This window comes from Oncorhynchus tshawytscha, linkage group LG18 (genome assembly GCF_018296145.1).
Source record: "Oncorhynchus tshawytscha isolate Ot180627B linkage group LG18, Otsh_v2.0, whole genome shotgun sequence".
Classification (NCBI taxonomy): Eukaryota; Metazoa; Chordata; class Actinopteri; order Salmoniformes; family Salmonidae; genus Oncorhynchus; species Oncorhynchus tshawytscha.
In genome coordinates this window covers 637,501-652,697 of record NC_056446.1, presented here as the reverse complement: position 1 = coordinate 652,697, position 15,197 = coordinate 637,501, and the positions used below count along the sequence as shown (strand labels likewise).

The 15,197-nt window shown below is 43.9% G+C and overlaps 1 protein-coding gene across 4 annotated transcripts in view; it reads right to left on the bottom strand.

Moving 5' to 3' along the window:
* Positions 1-663: 663 nt before the first annotated feature.
* Positions 664-15,197, bottom strand: part of LOC112223798 (MAP/microtubule affinity-regulating kinase 3-like) — a 142,826-nt gene continuing 128,292 nt past the window's right edge. For 3 of the 4 annotated variants that reach the window (XM_042300571.1, XM_042300572.1, XM_042300573.1), the window contains one exon: positions 664-2,637. In XM_042300571.1, coding sequence (XP_042156505.1) covers positions 2,262-2,637 — 376 coding nt within the window. In that variant the 3' untranslated portion in view covers positions 664-2,261. Of the gene's footprint in view, positions 2,638-7,402; positions 7,448-15,197 lie in introns of all 4 variants that reach the window. The other variant, XM_042300570.1, reaches the window with a different exon arrangement.

Sequence of the window (15,197 nt, the reverse complement as noted above, 5' to 3'; positions counted from 1 at the left end):
ATATTGGTGTCTAGCTGTAGGCTAGTTGTGTAGTGATATTGGTGTCTAGCTGTAGGCTAGTTATCTAGTGATATTGGTGACCATCATCAGCTGGTCCAGGAAAGAAAACAAATATTGATAGAAAATAAAGTTAAATAAATGGACTACTTCTGGCCACATTTAGGGGAGCTAATATCTTATTCATGGAAGCTGAACCCCCTGACTCCCCTGTAATTTGCACCCTGATCAGTCCTTGCATCCATTGTCTTGATCTCCAGCTCCATCCCTTAGTTTTTTACTAAAACAGTGGCAGGGTTTCTGCTATGTTATTGATTAAAACGCAGATAGCCCCTTTAATGCCTTTTCAGTGTCATTGATGGCTGAGTAATGTAACAATGAAGGCACTTCCTTCAACCTTCATTACTGCAATAGATAACATGGAAAAATAAAAGATCTCACATTACCCGCATCCTTTTTTCAAAACTATAGTCACTTAATATTTCATTTTCATCTAAACCTTTATTGATACAGGTTTGTTTCATTGACAAAATAACTTTTGCAATAGAGAATATGGTCACTTTATTTCTAAAGCGACTTCTGAAGTCAACACATTCGTTAGGTGTCCCATGCGGGAATCGAACCCACAACCCTTGAAGTTGCCATGGATTCAGTCAGACACAGAGGCTAGTCACTGCAGGTATTTTAATAGAGACACGTGTTAAACTTACTCGGTGATGAATGAGTTAACACTAATTCCACAGCTCCAGGCTCAATAAAAAAACAAGGAAGAATATCAATATGCAGCTGTTGCAAAACTAAGGTATATTATTTACATTCTCCCCCACACACCCCCCCAAAAAAATAGTGCCAGCATTTTCAGGAGGGTGTAAGTGAATACTGAAGGCCTGAATATGGCCATAGTTGATCTTCGATCTGTTCCAGGAATGGCCGACCGCATCTGAACTGGCCCAGGTAGGTAGGACCAGATAGAAGGGGGCATTTCAGTAATATAGAAGAGAAGAGAACCGTTGAAACAATTATGTTAACAAAGGAAACAAATATAGAATTCAGATATGCCAGGAAGGAAAATCTTCCCTGAAGTCTCTTTTTTGTAGCGAGTGACCCAGTCCCATGATACTTTGCAACAATCCCCCATTTTAAAGCGTGGGTCAGCCGAAGTGCGTCATCCTCCAGGCCCCATTTCTGGGGTGGGTGACCCCGTACAGCAGAGGCTTAGCTGGGTCCATACATTGCATTTATGCTGTTATCACATGGATAAACACTAATGAACAACCGGTTCAAATCATAGAATGAAAGTGTGCAAGTGTGTAGAAGCTGGCTAAGTAAGGGTAGAGGGTGCAAACGACTGCCAAAAATCAACAGTATTTGACAGTAATACCATAACTACTTGTGCAATTAGCTAGGCTATCCAACCACTCATATCTGGCAGCCATATTCTCTTGGCAAGAGGAATTCTGGGTACTCTATAAGAGGGGGAAGGGGTCCATTTTTAATGTTCTTCCTCCACTCCCTCCCTTGTATGAGAGTTTAAACTCCTAATGGGGAGGCATCTTCCAGACATGGGCTCTCCAACCCTGTTCCTGGAGAGCTACCTTCCAGTAGGTTTTCAATCCAACCACAGTTGTAACTAACCTGATGTAGGTTATCACCCAGCCAATTATTAGGGTTGTAGAAAAAACCTACAGGATGATAAGCTCTCTGGGAGCAGGGTTGGAGAGCCCTGTTCCAGAGCCACAATGGCAATAATGCATTCAGCAAAAAAACAAGACAACCAAATGTCAATGTCAGACCAACGTCCCAGACAGCTCAGGACCACCTTTCACATCATCAACGATAATAATGCTCCAAAGACGCAGGAAATTATTGCCAAAAGCAGTTTTTAATACCTACTTTGTCTTGGAGGAAAACTGTTGTGAATTTGCTACTTCAGTTTTTTATAACGGCTGTACAGCTCGTTCAGAGTCCATTTTGAAGCGCTTTCTTTCCCCACGTTACGCAACCTACTTTTGGTCCCATCAAATACAACTCTGGACCTCAAAGCCAGTCCCACCCCATGTTTTCATTGTTACCCTCTAGATCAGGGACTGATTAGACCTGGGACACCAGGTGGGTGGAATTATTTATCATCAGGTAGAACAGAAAACCAGCAGGCTCCGGACCTCACAGGGTCAGAGTTGAATATCCCTGCTTTAGTCCATTTCAAAGCGCAATATTTTACCTGCTCGCTCAACACTCCCCCACCCTCATATCTTTAGGAGGCCCTACAACTTGAGCTCGTTGGCAATTTTGGACGCAATGTTCTTAAAGGCAATGGATGTGCCCGAGATCCGCTTGAAGCGCACACCGTTGAGTGAGAGTCGCGGCAGCTTGCACACTTCCATCTCCCACTGAACCAGGCTCTCGGCGTGGCCGTCACCGTGCACGCACAGCAGCAGGAAGCGCTCGCGCTGCTCGTAGTCGCAGTTGTTGGCGTCCAGCACCTTGCGGATCTCGCGCATCATGTCGTGGGGCTCCATGGACGACGTGGTCTTCATGCTCCAGGTGAAGCGGAGGGAGCGTGGCTTGGTGTCCTTGGGGTGTTGGCCGTGGGGGGGCTGAGGCTGCGGCTGGTCCTCCTGATCACCTGACATGTTGCGACTGCCGGGGAGGAGAGGAGTTAGTTAGAGGTGTGGAGATGGAGGGTGTGTGTGTGTGTGAATCTATGCATCTGCCTAAGTGAGTTTTGAATGCCAATGTGTCTAAATATGTGACATGATCAAATGTGTGTAGTGGATCACCTGCTCACACATTTCATTTAGCCTGCTCATGAATATCTTACAGGCTACAACACCATATCGACACATGGCACTGAGTGTACAAAACATTAAGAACACCTTCCTAATATTGAGTTGCACCCTACCCCCTTTGCCCTCAGAACCACCTCAATTCATCAATACAAGGTGTCGAAAGCGTTCCACAGGGATGCTGGCCCATGTTGACTCCAATGCTTTCCACAGAGGTGTCAAGTTGGCTGGATGTTCTTTTGGTGGTGGACCATTCAGTGTGGAAAAACACAGCGTTTCAGACCGGTGCGCCTGGCACCTAGTACCATACGTCATTCAAAGGGACTTAAATCTGTTGTCTTGCCCATTCACTGTCAATGGGACACATACCCAATCCATGTCTCAAGGCTTCTTCCCCTTCATCAATGTGGATTTAATAAGGGATCATAGCTTTCACCTGGTCAGTCTGACATGTTTTGTACACTCGGTGTATACAAGCAGACACTGGTGACATTCATTTGAACGTCATTGGTGCATTTACACCACACGTCCATGCAGGGGCACTCTTGTGTACTTTCAACAGGCAGTCATGCAGTGGGGGACACAAAGGCAACAATGTAATTTCACAATACATCTAGTGACATGCACAAGAAAATGCAGACCTCACTTCTGCATGCAGGCAAAGCAGAACATAATTTGCCACTAATCAAAATAATTCCAACACATGAAACAGAGCATTATGTTCAACCAGAACCATTGTTCTACATGGGCATGGTAATGCCAGTGACACAAATTAAAGTCGGTTCGCATGAATGAGTTTCACCATTAGATGTCAGTAAAAAACAGGAAATCAAAATTGAGGGATAGTCAGGGCTGTCCTCTGTTGGACTCCTAGCCACTCTTATAATGGTCCTATTGGAGACAGCAGTATCTCTTCCATACAGGGCTGTCCTCTGTTAAGACTCCTAGCCACTCTTATAATGGTCCTATTGGAGACAGCAGTATCTCTTCCATACAGGGCTGTCCTCTGTTGGACTCCTAGCCACTCTTATAATGGTCCTATTGGAGACAGCAGTATCTCTTCCATACAGGGCTGTCCTCTGTTAAGACTCCTAGCCACTCTTATAATGGTCCTATTGGAGACAGCAGTATCTCGTCCATACAGGGCTGTCCTCTGTTGGACTCCTAGCCACTCTTATAATGGTCCTATTGGAGACAGCATTGGGGCAGTATCTCTTCCATACAGGGCTGTCCTCTGTTGGACTCCTAGCCACTCTTATAATGGTCCTATTGGAGACAGCAGTATCTCTTCCATACAGGGCTGTCCTCTGTTGGACTCCTAGCCACTCTTATAATGGTCCTATTGGAGACAGCAGTATCTCTTCCATACAGGGCTATCCTCTGTTGGACTCCTAGCCACTCTTATAATGGTCCTATTGGAGACAGCAGTATCTCTTCCATACAGGGCTGTCCTCTGTTGGACTCCTAGCCACTCTTATAATGGTCCTATTGGAGACAGCAGTATCTCTTCCATACAGGGCTGTCCTCTGTTGGACTCCTAGCCACTCTTATAATGGTCCTATTGGAGACAGCAGTATCTTAGAATGGTCTTCCATACATAAAGGGCTGTCCTCTGTTGGACTCCTAGCCACTCTTATAATGGTCCTATTGGAGACAGCAGTATCTCTTCCATACAGGGCTGTCCTCTGTTGGACTCCTAGCCACTCTTATAATGGTCCTATTGGAGACAGCAGTATCTCTTCCATACAGGGCTGTCCTCTGTTGGACTCCTAGCCACTCTTATAATGGTCCTATTGGAGACAGCAGTATCTCTACCATAAAGGGCTGTCCTCTGTTGGACTCCTAGCCACTCTTATAATGGTCCTATTGGAAACAGCAGTATCTCTTCCATACAGGGCTATCCTCTGTTGGACTCCTAGCCACTCTTATAATGGTCCTATTGGAGACAGCAGTATCTCTACCATAAAGGGCTGTCCTCTGTTGGACTCCTAGCTACTCTTAGAATGGTCCTATTGGAGACAGCAGTATCTCTTCCATACAGGGCTGTCCTCTGTTGTACACTGGTTCTCTGTAGGAGTCTATGTTCAGCACTGTGCAAAATAGATCAGCATGAACTAGGTCCAGTAAGGGCCCTATAAAATATGTTTTTCTTTTTGCCTGATTCCATTGTTTTCCCAAATTCTGTTTTGTTTTTCGAGGTTTCCGTTTGTCACTAACAGCTACATAGCATACAGTCGTGGCCAAAAGTTTTGAGAATGACACAAATATACATTTTCACAAAGTCTGCTGCCTCAGTTTGTATGATGGCAATTTGAATATACTCCAGAGTGATCAAATGAATTGCAATTAATTGCAAAATCCCTCTTTGCCATGCAAATGAACTGAATTCCACAAAAACATGTCCACTCCATTTCAGCCCTGCCACAAAAGGACCAGCTGACATCATGTAAGTGATTATCACATTAACACAGGTGTGAGTGTTGACGAGGACAAGGCTGGAGATCACTCTGTCATGCTGATTGAGTTAGAATAACAGACTGGAAGCTTCAAAAGGAGGGTGGGGCTTGGAATCATTGTTCTTCCTCTGTCAACCAAGGTTACTTGCAAGGAAACACGTGCCGTCATTGCTTTGCACAAAAAGGGCTTCAGAGGCAAGGATATTGCACCTAAATCAACCATTTATCAGATCATCAAGAACTTCGGGTGGTTCAATTGTTGTAAAGAAGGCTTCAGGGCACCCAAGAAAGTCCAGCAAAAGGCAGGACCATCTCCTAAAGTTGATTCAGCTGCGGGATCGGGGCACCACCAGTACAGAGCTTGCTCAGGAATGGCAGCAAGCAAATGTGAGTGCATCTGCACGCACAGTGAGGCAAAGACCTTTGGAGGATGGCCTGGTGTCAAGAAGGGCAGCAAAGATCCACTTCTCTCCAGGAAAAATATCAGGGACAGACTGATATTCTGCAAAAGGTACAGGGATTGGACTGCTGAGGACTGGGGTAAAGTAATTTTCTCTGATGAATCCCCTTTCCGATTGTTTGGTGCATCCGGAAAAAAGCTTGCCCGGAGAAGACAAGATAAGCGCTACCATCAGTCCTGTGTCATGCCAACAGTAAAGCATCCTGGGACCATTCCTGTGTGGGGTTGCTTCTCAGCCTAGTGGAATGGGCTCACTCACAATTTTGCCTGAGAACACAGCCATGAATAAAGAATGGTACCAACTGTGGAAGGACCAACAGAGGGCAAGCTGGGCTCACGGATAGTAGCCCAACAAGGCATGGGAGACAAGGTAACCAGAGGCAATTAAGCACAGCTGACGGAACTAATGACATATTCTCCTTCCCCTATAAGAGAGAGAATGGAACCAGCAGAGAGAAGAGGGGAAAACTATCTTTGGAAGATGGCCACCGAGACAGAGGAGCTATCCAGGAAGAACCACTAGACGGTGACAATCCCGTGACTTTTGTTGTAGTTTAAAGATAATCCTAGTGTGTTCCTGTTTCATCTGGAGAAGAAGATGTATGTTTTTCCTTGGAAGATTTTCATTGATTATGTTTGAGTGTTTGTGTTGACCAAATGCCCTCAATAGAGAACTGTGTTCAATCAAAAAAACCTACCCCTGACTCGTTTATTCCACCTTCCCGCTTTAGAGTGACGCCCAATTACTTGGTCCGCTCACACAACACATCCTCCAAGAGCAACTTCTCCCAACCATCCAGGAACAGTTTGGTGATGGACAATGCCTTTTCCAGCATGATGGAGGACCTTGCCATAAGGCAAAAGTGATAACTAAGTGGCTCGGGGAACAAAACATTGATATTTTGGGTCCATGGCCAGGAAACTCCCCAGACCTAAATCCCATTGAGAATTTGTGGTCAATCCTCAAGAGGCGGGTAGATAAACAAAAACCCACAAATTCTGACAAACTCCAAGCATTGATTATGCAAGAATGGGCTGCCATCAGTTAGGATGTGGCCCAGAAGTTAATTGACAGCATGCCAGGGCAGATTGCAGAGGTCTTGAAAAAGAAGGGTCAACACTGCAAATATTGATTCTTTGCATCAACTTTATGTAATTGTCAATAAAAGCCTTTGACACTTATGAAATGCTTGTCATTATACTTCAGTATTCCATGGTAACATCTGACAAAAATATCTAAAGACACTGAAGCAGCAGACTTTGTGAAAATTATATTTGTGTCATTCTCAAAACTTTTGGCCAAGACTGTAGACTAGACATACACACGCACTACACACACAGATGGGCATTCCTGTGCCGTTTCCGAAAAAAAACTGTGAATCACTTATTCGTTTTGTTCATGTCTTATGATTAACTTGATAAATTAATTTTCAATACACATTTACTTTATGTCCTACTAAGTTCAATACATTTTTTAATATTGTTCAATTCCATTTTAATGTCTAGATTCCATGATTCCGTCTACGTTTTCCACAATGCAGATTTAATAGGGCCCCTACTCAAGAGAGAACCCAAAACCCCAGGCCCGCCTGGAGTGGAGACCCAGGATGGCAGAGCAGATGGCTGGGTTGACTGTACATTGGGTTGGAGGGGATAAGAGATGGAGGTGGAAGAAAACACTGATTTGAAGTATTCCGTCTCACCTTGAACCCTCCAACCTCCCGTTTCTCTCAAACTCTGCTGGGCCTCTGAGATATGGAGGCGTGAGATAACACAGAGAGGAAGAAAGACACAGGAGAGAGAAAATGATCTTACAGTCCAGTTAAAAAGAGAGCGGATCAAAAATACTGATACAGAAGGGGGAACGACTCATTTTAGGAAATGAGAGAGAGAGGGAAAAAGAAGGGGAAAGACAGTATTGACAGGAAGGCAGTGTTAAACTGTATCTAGTCCATAAAGGACCCATGCCTAATGGCACGTCTGGTAGTCGGACATTTCACACCACCAGTATGGGACGTGCAAACAGCAGAGAAGTCCTGTGAGTTGTGATGAAACAAAAGGCTGTGTGTCAGTGCTGAACTTCCTGTCCTCCATATTGCCATGCAGCTCCAGCCAGTTTGATGACCTCCATACATTCTCTTTGGCAATGGGAAGGAAGAACAAAGGTGTGAAGAGAGACTGTTTTGTGGAGGTGTTTGGTTGAGGCGTGCAGGCAGCTGTGTGTGTGTTCACAGAAATACTTTAAGGCATATTCACACACTCAAGTGCAGATACAGTACATTCGGAAAGCATTCCGAACGCTTGACTATTTCCACATTTTGTTACGTTAAAGCCTTACTCTAAAATGTATTAAATAGTTGTTTCTCCTCACCATTCTACACACAATACCCCATAATGACAAATCCCCCCCAAAATATCCCCCCCCTTAAAAAAATGAAATATCACATTTACATAAGTATTCAGACCCTTTACTCAGTACTTTGTTGAAGCACCTTTGGCAGCGATTACAACTGCAAGTCTTCTTGGGTATGACGCTACAAGCTTGGCACACCTGTATTGGGGAGTTTCTCCCATTCTTCTCTGCAGACCCTCTTAAGCTGTCAGGTTGGATGGGGAGCGTCGCTGAACAGCTATTTCCAGGTCTCTCGAGATGTTCGATCGTGTTCAAGTCCGAGCTCTGGCTGGGCCACTCAAGGATATTCAGAGACTTGTCCCGAAGCCACTTCTACGTCGTCTCTGTACTTTGCTCCGTTCATCTTTCCCTCCATCCTGATTAGTCTCTCAGACCCTGCCACTGAAAAACATCCCCACAGCATAATGCTGCCACCACCATGCTTCGCCGTAGGGATGGTGCACGGTTTCTTCCAGACGTAATACCTGGCATTCAGGCCAAAGACTTCAATCTTGGTTTCATCTGGTCAGAGTCCTTTAGATGTCTTTTGACAAACTCCAAGCAAGCTATCATGTGCCTTTTACTGAGGAGTGGCTTCCGTCTGGCCACTGTACCATAAAGGCCTGATTGGGGGAGTGCTGCAGAGATGGTTGTCCTTCTGCAAGGTTCTCCCATCTCCACAGAGGAACTCTGGAGCTGTGTCAGAGTGAACATCGGGTTCTTGGTCACCTTCCTGACCAAGGCCCTTCTCCCCTGATTGCTCAGTTTGGCTAGGCGGCCAGCTCTAGTAAATGTCTTGGTGGTTCCTAACTTCTTCTATTTAAGAATAATGGAAGCCACTGTGTTCTTGGGGACCTTCAATGCTACAGAAATGTTTTGGTACCCTTCCCCTGATCTGTGCTGAGACACAATCCTGTCTCGGAGCTCTACAACCATTCCTTTGACTTCATGGCTTGGTTTTAGCTCTGACATGCACTGTCAACTGTGGGACCTTATATAGACAGGTGTGTGCCTTTCCTAATCATGACCAATCAATTGAATTTACCACAGGCGGACTCCATTCAAGTCGTAGAAACATCTCAAGGATGATCAATGGAAACAGTGTGTGTGTATATATATATATATATATATTTATTTATATAGTTGAAGTTGGAAGTTTACCTACACTTAGGTTGGAGTCATTAAAACTAATTTTCCAACCACTCCACACATTTCTTGTTAACAAACGACTCTAGTTTTGTAAAGTCGGTTAGGACATCTACTTTGTGCATGACACAAGTCATTTTTCCAACAATTGTTTACAGACAGATTATTTCACTTATAATTCACTGTATCACAATTCCAGTGGGTCAGAAGTTTACATACACTAAGTTGACTGTGCCTTTAAACATCTTGGAAAATTCCAGAAAATGATGTCATGGCTTTAGAAGCTTCTGATAGGCTAATTGACATAATTTGAGTCAATTGGAGGTGTACCTGTGGATGTACTTCAAGGCCTACCTTCAAACTCAGTGCCTCTGTGCTTGACATCATGGGAAAATCAAAAGAAAACAGCCAAGACCACAAGTCTGGTTCATTTCTAATTTCCAAACGACAGAAGGTACCACGTTCATCTGTACAAACAATAGTACGCAAGTATAAACACCATTGGACCACGCAGCAGTCATACCACTGGAGGCCTACAAAGGAGGCCTACAAACCTAACTCAGTTACACCAGCTCTGTCAGGAGGAATGGGCCAAAATTCACTCAACTTATTGTGGGAAGCTTGTGGAAGGCTACCTGAAAAGTTTGACCCATGTTAAACAATTTAAAGGCAATGCTACCAAATACTAATTGAGTGTATGTACATTTCTGACCCACTGGGAATGTGATGAAAGAAATAATACCTGAAATAAATCAGTCTCCACTATTATTCTGACATTTCACGTTCTTAAAATAAAGTGATGATCCTGACGGACGTAAAACAGGGAATTGTTACTAGGATTAAATGTCAGGAATTGTGAAAAACTGAGATTAAATGTATTCTGCTAATGTGTATGATAACTTCTGACTTCAACTGTGTGTATGTATATATATTGTACATACACACACACACATACATATACAGTGGGGCAAAAAAGTATTTAGTCAGCCACCAATTGTGCATGTTCTCCCACTTAAAAAGATGAGAGGCCTGTAATTTTCATCATAGGTACACTTCAACTATGACAGACAAAATGAGGAAAACAAATCCAGAAAATCACTTTGTAGGATTTTTAATGAATTTATTTGCAAATTATGGTGGAAAATAAGTATTTGGTCACCTACAAACAAGCAAGATTTCTGGCTCTCACAGACCTGTAACTTCTTCTTTAAGAGGCTCCTCTGTCCTCCACTCGTTACCTGTATTAATGGTACCTGTTTGAACTTGTTATCAGTATAAAAGACACCTGTCCACAACTTCAAACAGTCACACTCCAAACTCCACTATGGCCAAGACCAAAGAGCTGTCAAAGGACACCAGAAACAAAATTGTAGACCTGCACCAGGCTGGGAAGGCTGAATCTGCAATAGGTAAGCAGCTTGGTTTGAAGAAATCAACTGTGGGAGCAATTATTAGGAATTGAAAGACATACAAGACCACTGATAATCTCCCTCGATCTGGGGCTCCACGCAAGATCTCACCCCGTGGGGTCAAAATGATCACAAGAACGGTGAGCAAAAATCCCAGAACAACACGGAACAACACGGGGGGACCTAGTGAATGACCTGCAGAGAGCTGGGACCAAAGTAACAAAGCCTACCATCAGTAACACACTACGCCGCCAGGGACTCAAATCCTGCAGTGCCAGACGTGTCCTCTGCTTAAGCCAGTACATGTCCAGGTCCGTCTGAAGTTTGCTAGAGAGCATTTGGATGATCCAGAAGAATATTGGGAGAATGTCATATGGTCAGCTGAAACCAAAATATTACTTTTTGGTAAAAACTCAACTCGTCGTGTTTGGAGGACAAAGAATGCTGAGTTGCATCCAAAGAACACCATACCTACTGTGAAGCATGGGGGTGGAAACATCATGCTTTGGGGCTGTTTTTCTGCAAAGGGACCAGGACTGGTTCGCCATTTCCGGTCACAACTTGCAGACTTGTTTACGTGTTGCTGTGCGTTTTGTTGGCAACCTATTTTGCTACCTGACAACTTTACGGTTTTTACTTTTTAATTACCGTTTATATTTTTGTTTTTTTCCCTCAACTTTTTCACTCCGGACGCTTTATCTGGACATGGTTCGTCAGGACCTCCAACAGCTGAAGCTAAGTAGTAACATTAACATGATGCCTTCTAATTGCAGTCGCTGTACTCATAATACACAGGATAATGATCGCCTTACGGAGAGGATAGCTGTGCTACAAGCCCAGCTTCAGACGCAATCGTTAGGCAAGGGTAATTTCAGTGTAGGAAAGGATGAAACAGCGTCTGTGCCACCAGTAAGTACAGATAGTAACGTTTGTATAAATCCCCTCGCACAGTCCCCGCAGCCGGACAACTTTCTCACGGTTTCTGGAAGGAAATGCTGTAGGAATGCTCAACCGGTGTCGCTCATTCAGCCAACAGAAACTTTCAACCGGTTTTCCCCATTAAGCAGCGAGTCGGAGACAGAGGCCGAGCCTTCTCTTGTCTCTACTCCTCTCGTTACGGGGTCTGGACGCCGAAGCTTCCCACCATTAGCTCTGACAAATTGAAAACTCTAGTCATTGGCGACTCCATTACCTCACAGTATTAGACTTAAATCGAATCATCCAGCGATCATACACTGTTTACCAGGGGGCAGGGCTACCGACGTTAAGGCTAATCTGAAGATGGTGCTGGCTAAAGCTAAAACTGGCGAGTGTAGAGAGTATAGAGATATTGTTATCCACGTCGGCACCAACGATGTTAGGATGAAACAGTCAGAGATCACCAAGCGCAACATAGCTTCTGCGTGTAAATCAGCTAGAAAGATGTGTCGGCATCGAGTAATTGTCTGTGGCCCCCTCCCAGTTAGGGGGAGTGATGAGCTCTTCAGCAGTCTCACAACTCAATCGCTGGTTGAAAACTGTTTTCTGCCCCTCCCAAAATTGATAGAATTTGTAGATAATTGGCCCTCTTTCTGGGACTCACCCACAAACAGGACCAAGCCTGACCTGCTGAGGAGTGACAGACTCCATCCTAGCTGGAGGGGTGCTCTCATCTTATCTACCAACATAGACAGGGCTCTAACTCCTCTAGCTCCACAATGAAATAGGGTGCAGGCCAGGCAGCAGGCTGTTAGCCAGCCTGCCAGCATAGTGGAGTCTGCCACTAGCACAGTCAGTGTAGTCAGCTCAGCTATCCCCATTGAGACTGTGTCTGTGCCTCGACCTAGGTTGGGCAAAACTAATCATGGCGGTGTTCGCCTTAGCAATCTCACCAGGATAAAGACCTCCTCCATTCCTGTCATTTTTGAAAGAGATCATGATACCTCACATCTCAAAATAGGGCTACTTAATGTTAGATCCCTTACTTCAAAGGCAATTATAGTCAATGAACTAATCACTGATCATAATCTTGATGTGATTGGCCTGACTGAAACATGGCTTAAGCCTGATGAATTTACTGTGTTAAATGAGGCCTCACCTCCTCCTGGCTACACTAGTGACCATATCCCCCGTGCATCCCGCAAAGGCGGAGGTGTTGCTAACATTTACGATAGCAAAAAATGACGTTTTCGTCTTTTGAGCTTCTAGTCATGAAATCTATGCAGCCTACTCAATCACTTTTTATAGCTACAGTTTCCAGGCCTCCTGGGCCATATACAGCTTTCTTCATTGAGTTCCCTGAATTCCTATCGGACCTTGTAGTCATAGCAGATAATATTCTAATCTTTGGTGACTTTAATATTCACATGGAAAAGTCCACAGACCCACTCCAAAAGGCTTTCAGAGCCATCATCGACTCAGTGGGTTTTGTCCAACATGTCTCTGGACCCACTCGCTGTCACAGTCATACTCTGGACCGAGTTTTGTCCCATGGAATAAATGTTGTGGATCTTAATGTTTTTCCTCATAATCCTGGACTATCGGACCCCCATTTTATTACGTTTGCAATTGCAACAAATAATCTGCTCAGACCCCAACCAAGGAACATCAAAAGTTGTGCTATAAATTCACAGACAACACAAAGATTCCTTGATGCCCTTCCAGATTCCCTCTGTCTACCCAAGGACGCCAGAGGACAAAAATCAGTTAACCACCTAACTGAGGAACTCAATTTAACCTTGCGCAACACCCTAGATGCAGTTGCACCCCTAAAAACTAAAAACATTTATCATAAGAAACTAGCTCCCTGGTACACAGAAAATACCCGAGCTCTGAAGCAAGCTTCCAGAAAATTGGAACGGAAATGGCGCCACACCAAACTGGAAGTCTTCCGACTAGCTTGGAAAGACAGTACCGTGCAGTACCGAAGAGCCCATACTGCTGCTCGATCATCCTATTTTTCTAACTTAATTGAGGAAAATAAGAACAATCCGAAATTCCTTTTTGATACTGTCGCAAAGCTAACTAAAAAGCAGCATTCCCCAAGAGAGGATGGCTTTCACTTCAGCAGTGATAAATTCATGAACTTCTTTGAGGAAAAGATCATGATTATTAGAAAGCAAATTACGGACTCCTCTTTAAATCTGTGTATTCCTTCAAAGTACAGTTGTCCTGAGTCTGCACAACTCTGCCAGGACCTAGGATCAAGAGAGACGCTCAAGTGTTTTAGTACTATATCTCTTGACACAATGATGAAAATAATCATGGCCTCTAAACCTTAAAGCTGCATACTGGACCCTATTCCAACTAAACTACTGAAAGAGCTGCTTCCTGTGCATGGCCCTCCTATGTTGAACATAATAAACGGCTCTCTATCCACCTGATGTGTACCAAACTCACTAAAAGTGGCAGTAATAAAGCCTCTCTTGAAAAAGCCAAACCTTGACCCAGAAAATATAAAAAACTATCGGCCTATAACGAATCTTCCATTCCTCTCAAACATTTTAGAAAAGGCTGTTGCGCAGCAACTCACTGCCTACCTGAAGACAAACAATGTATACAAAATGCTTCAGTCTGGTTTTAGATCCCATCATAGCACTGAGACTGCACTTGTGAACGTGGTAAATTACCTTTTAATGGCATCAGACCGAGGCTCTGCATCTGTCCTCGTGCTTATAGACCTTAGTGCTGCTTTTGATACCATCAATCACCACATTCTTTTGGAGAGATCGGAAACCCAAATTGGTCTACACAGACAAGTTCTGGCCTGGTTTAGATCTTATCTGTCGGAAAGATATCAGTTTGTCTCTGTGAATGGTTTGTCCTCTGACAAATCAACTGTAAATTTCGGTGTTCCTCAAGGTTCGGTTTTAGGACCACTATTGTTTTCACTATATATTTTACCTCTTGGGGATGTCATTCGAAAACATAATGTTAACTTTCACTGCTATGCAGATGACACACAGCTGTACATTTCAATGAAACATGGTGAAGCCCCAAAATCGCCCTCACTAGAAGCATGTGTTTCAGACATAAGGAAGTGGATGGCTGCAAACTTTCTACTTTTAAACTCGGACAAAACAGAGATGCTTGTTCTAGGTCCCAAGAAACAAAGAGATCTTCTGTTGAATCTGACAATTAATCTTAATGGTTGTACAGTCGTCTCAAATAAAACTGTGAAGGACCTCGGCGTTACTCTGGACCCTGATCTCTCTTTTGAAGAACATATCAAGGCCATTTCAAGGACAGCTTTTTTCCGTCTACGTAACATTGCAAAAATCAGAAACTTTCTGTCCAAAAATTATGCAGAAAAATTAATCCATGCTTTTGTCACTTCTAGGTTAGACTACTGCAATGCTCTACTTTCCGGCTACCCGGATAAAGCACTAAATAAACTTCCTTTAGTGCTAAATACGGCTACTAGAATCCTGACTAGAACTAAAAATTCAATCATATTACTCCAGTGCTAGCCTCCCTACACTGGCTTCCTGTCAAGGCAAGGGCTCATTTCAAGGTTTTACTGCTAACCTACAAAGCATTACATGGGCTTGCTCCTACCTATCTCTCTGATTT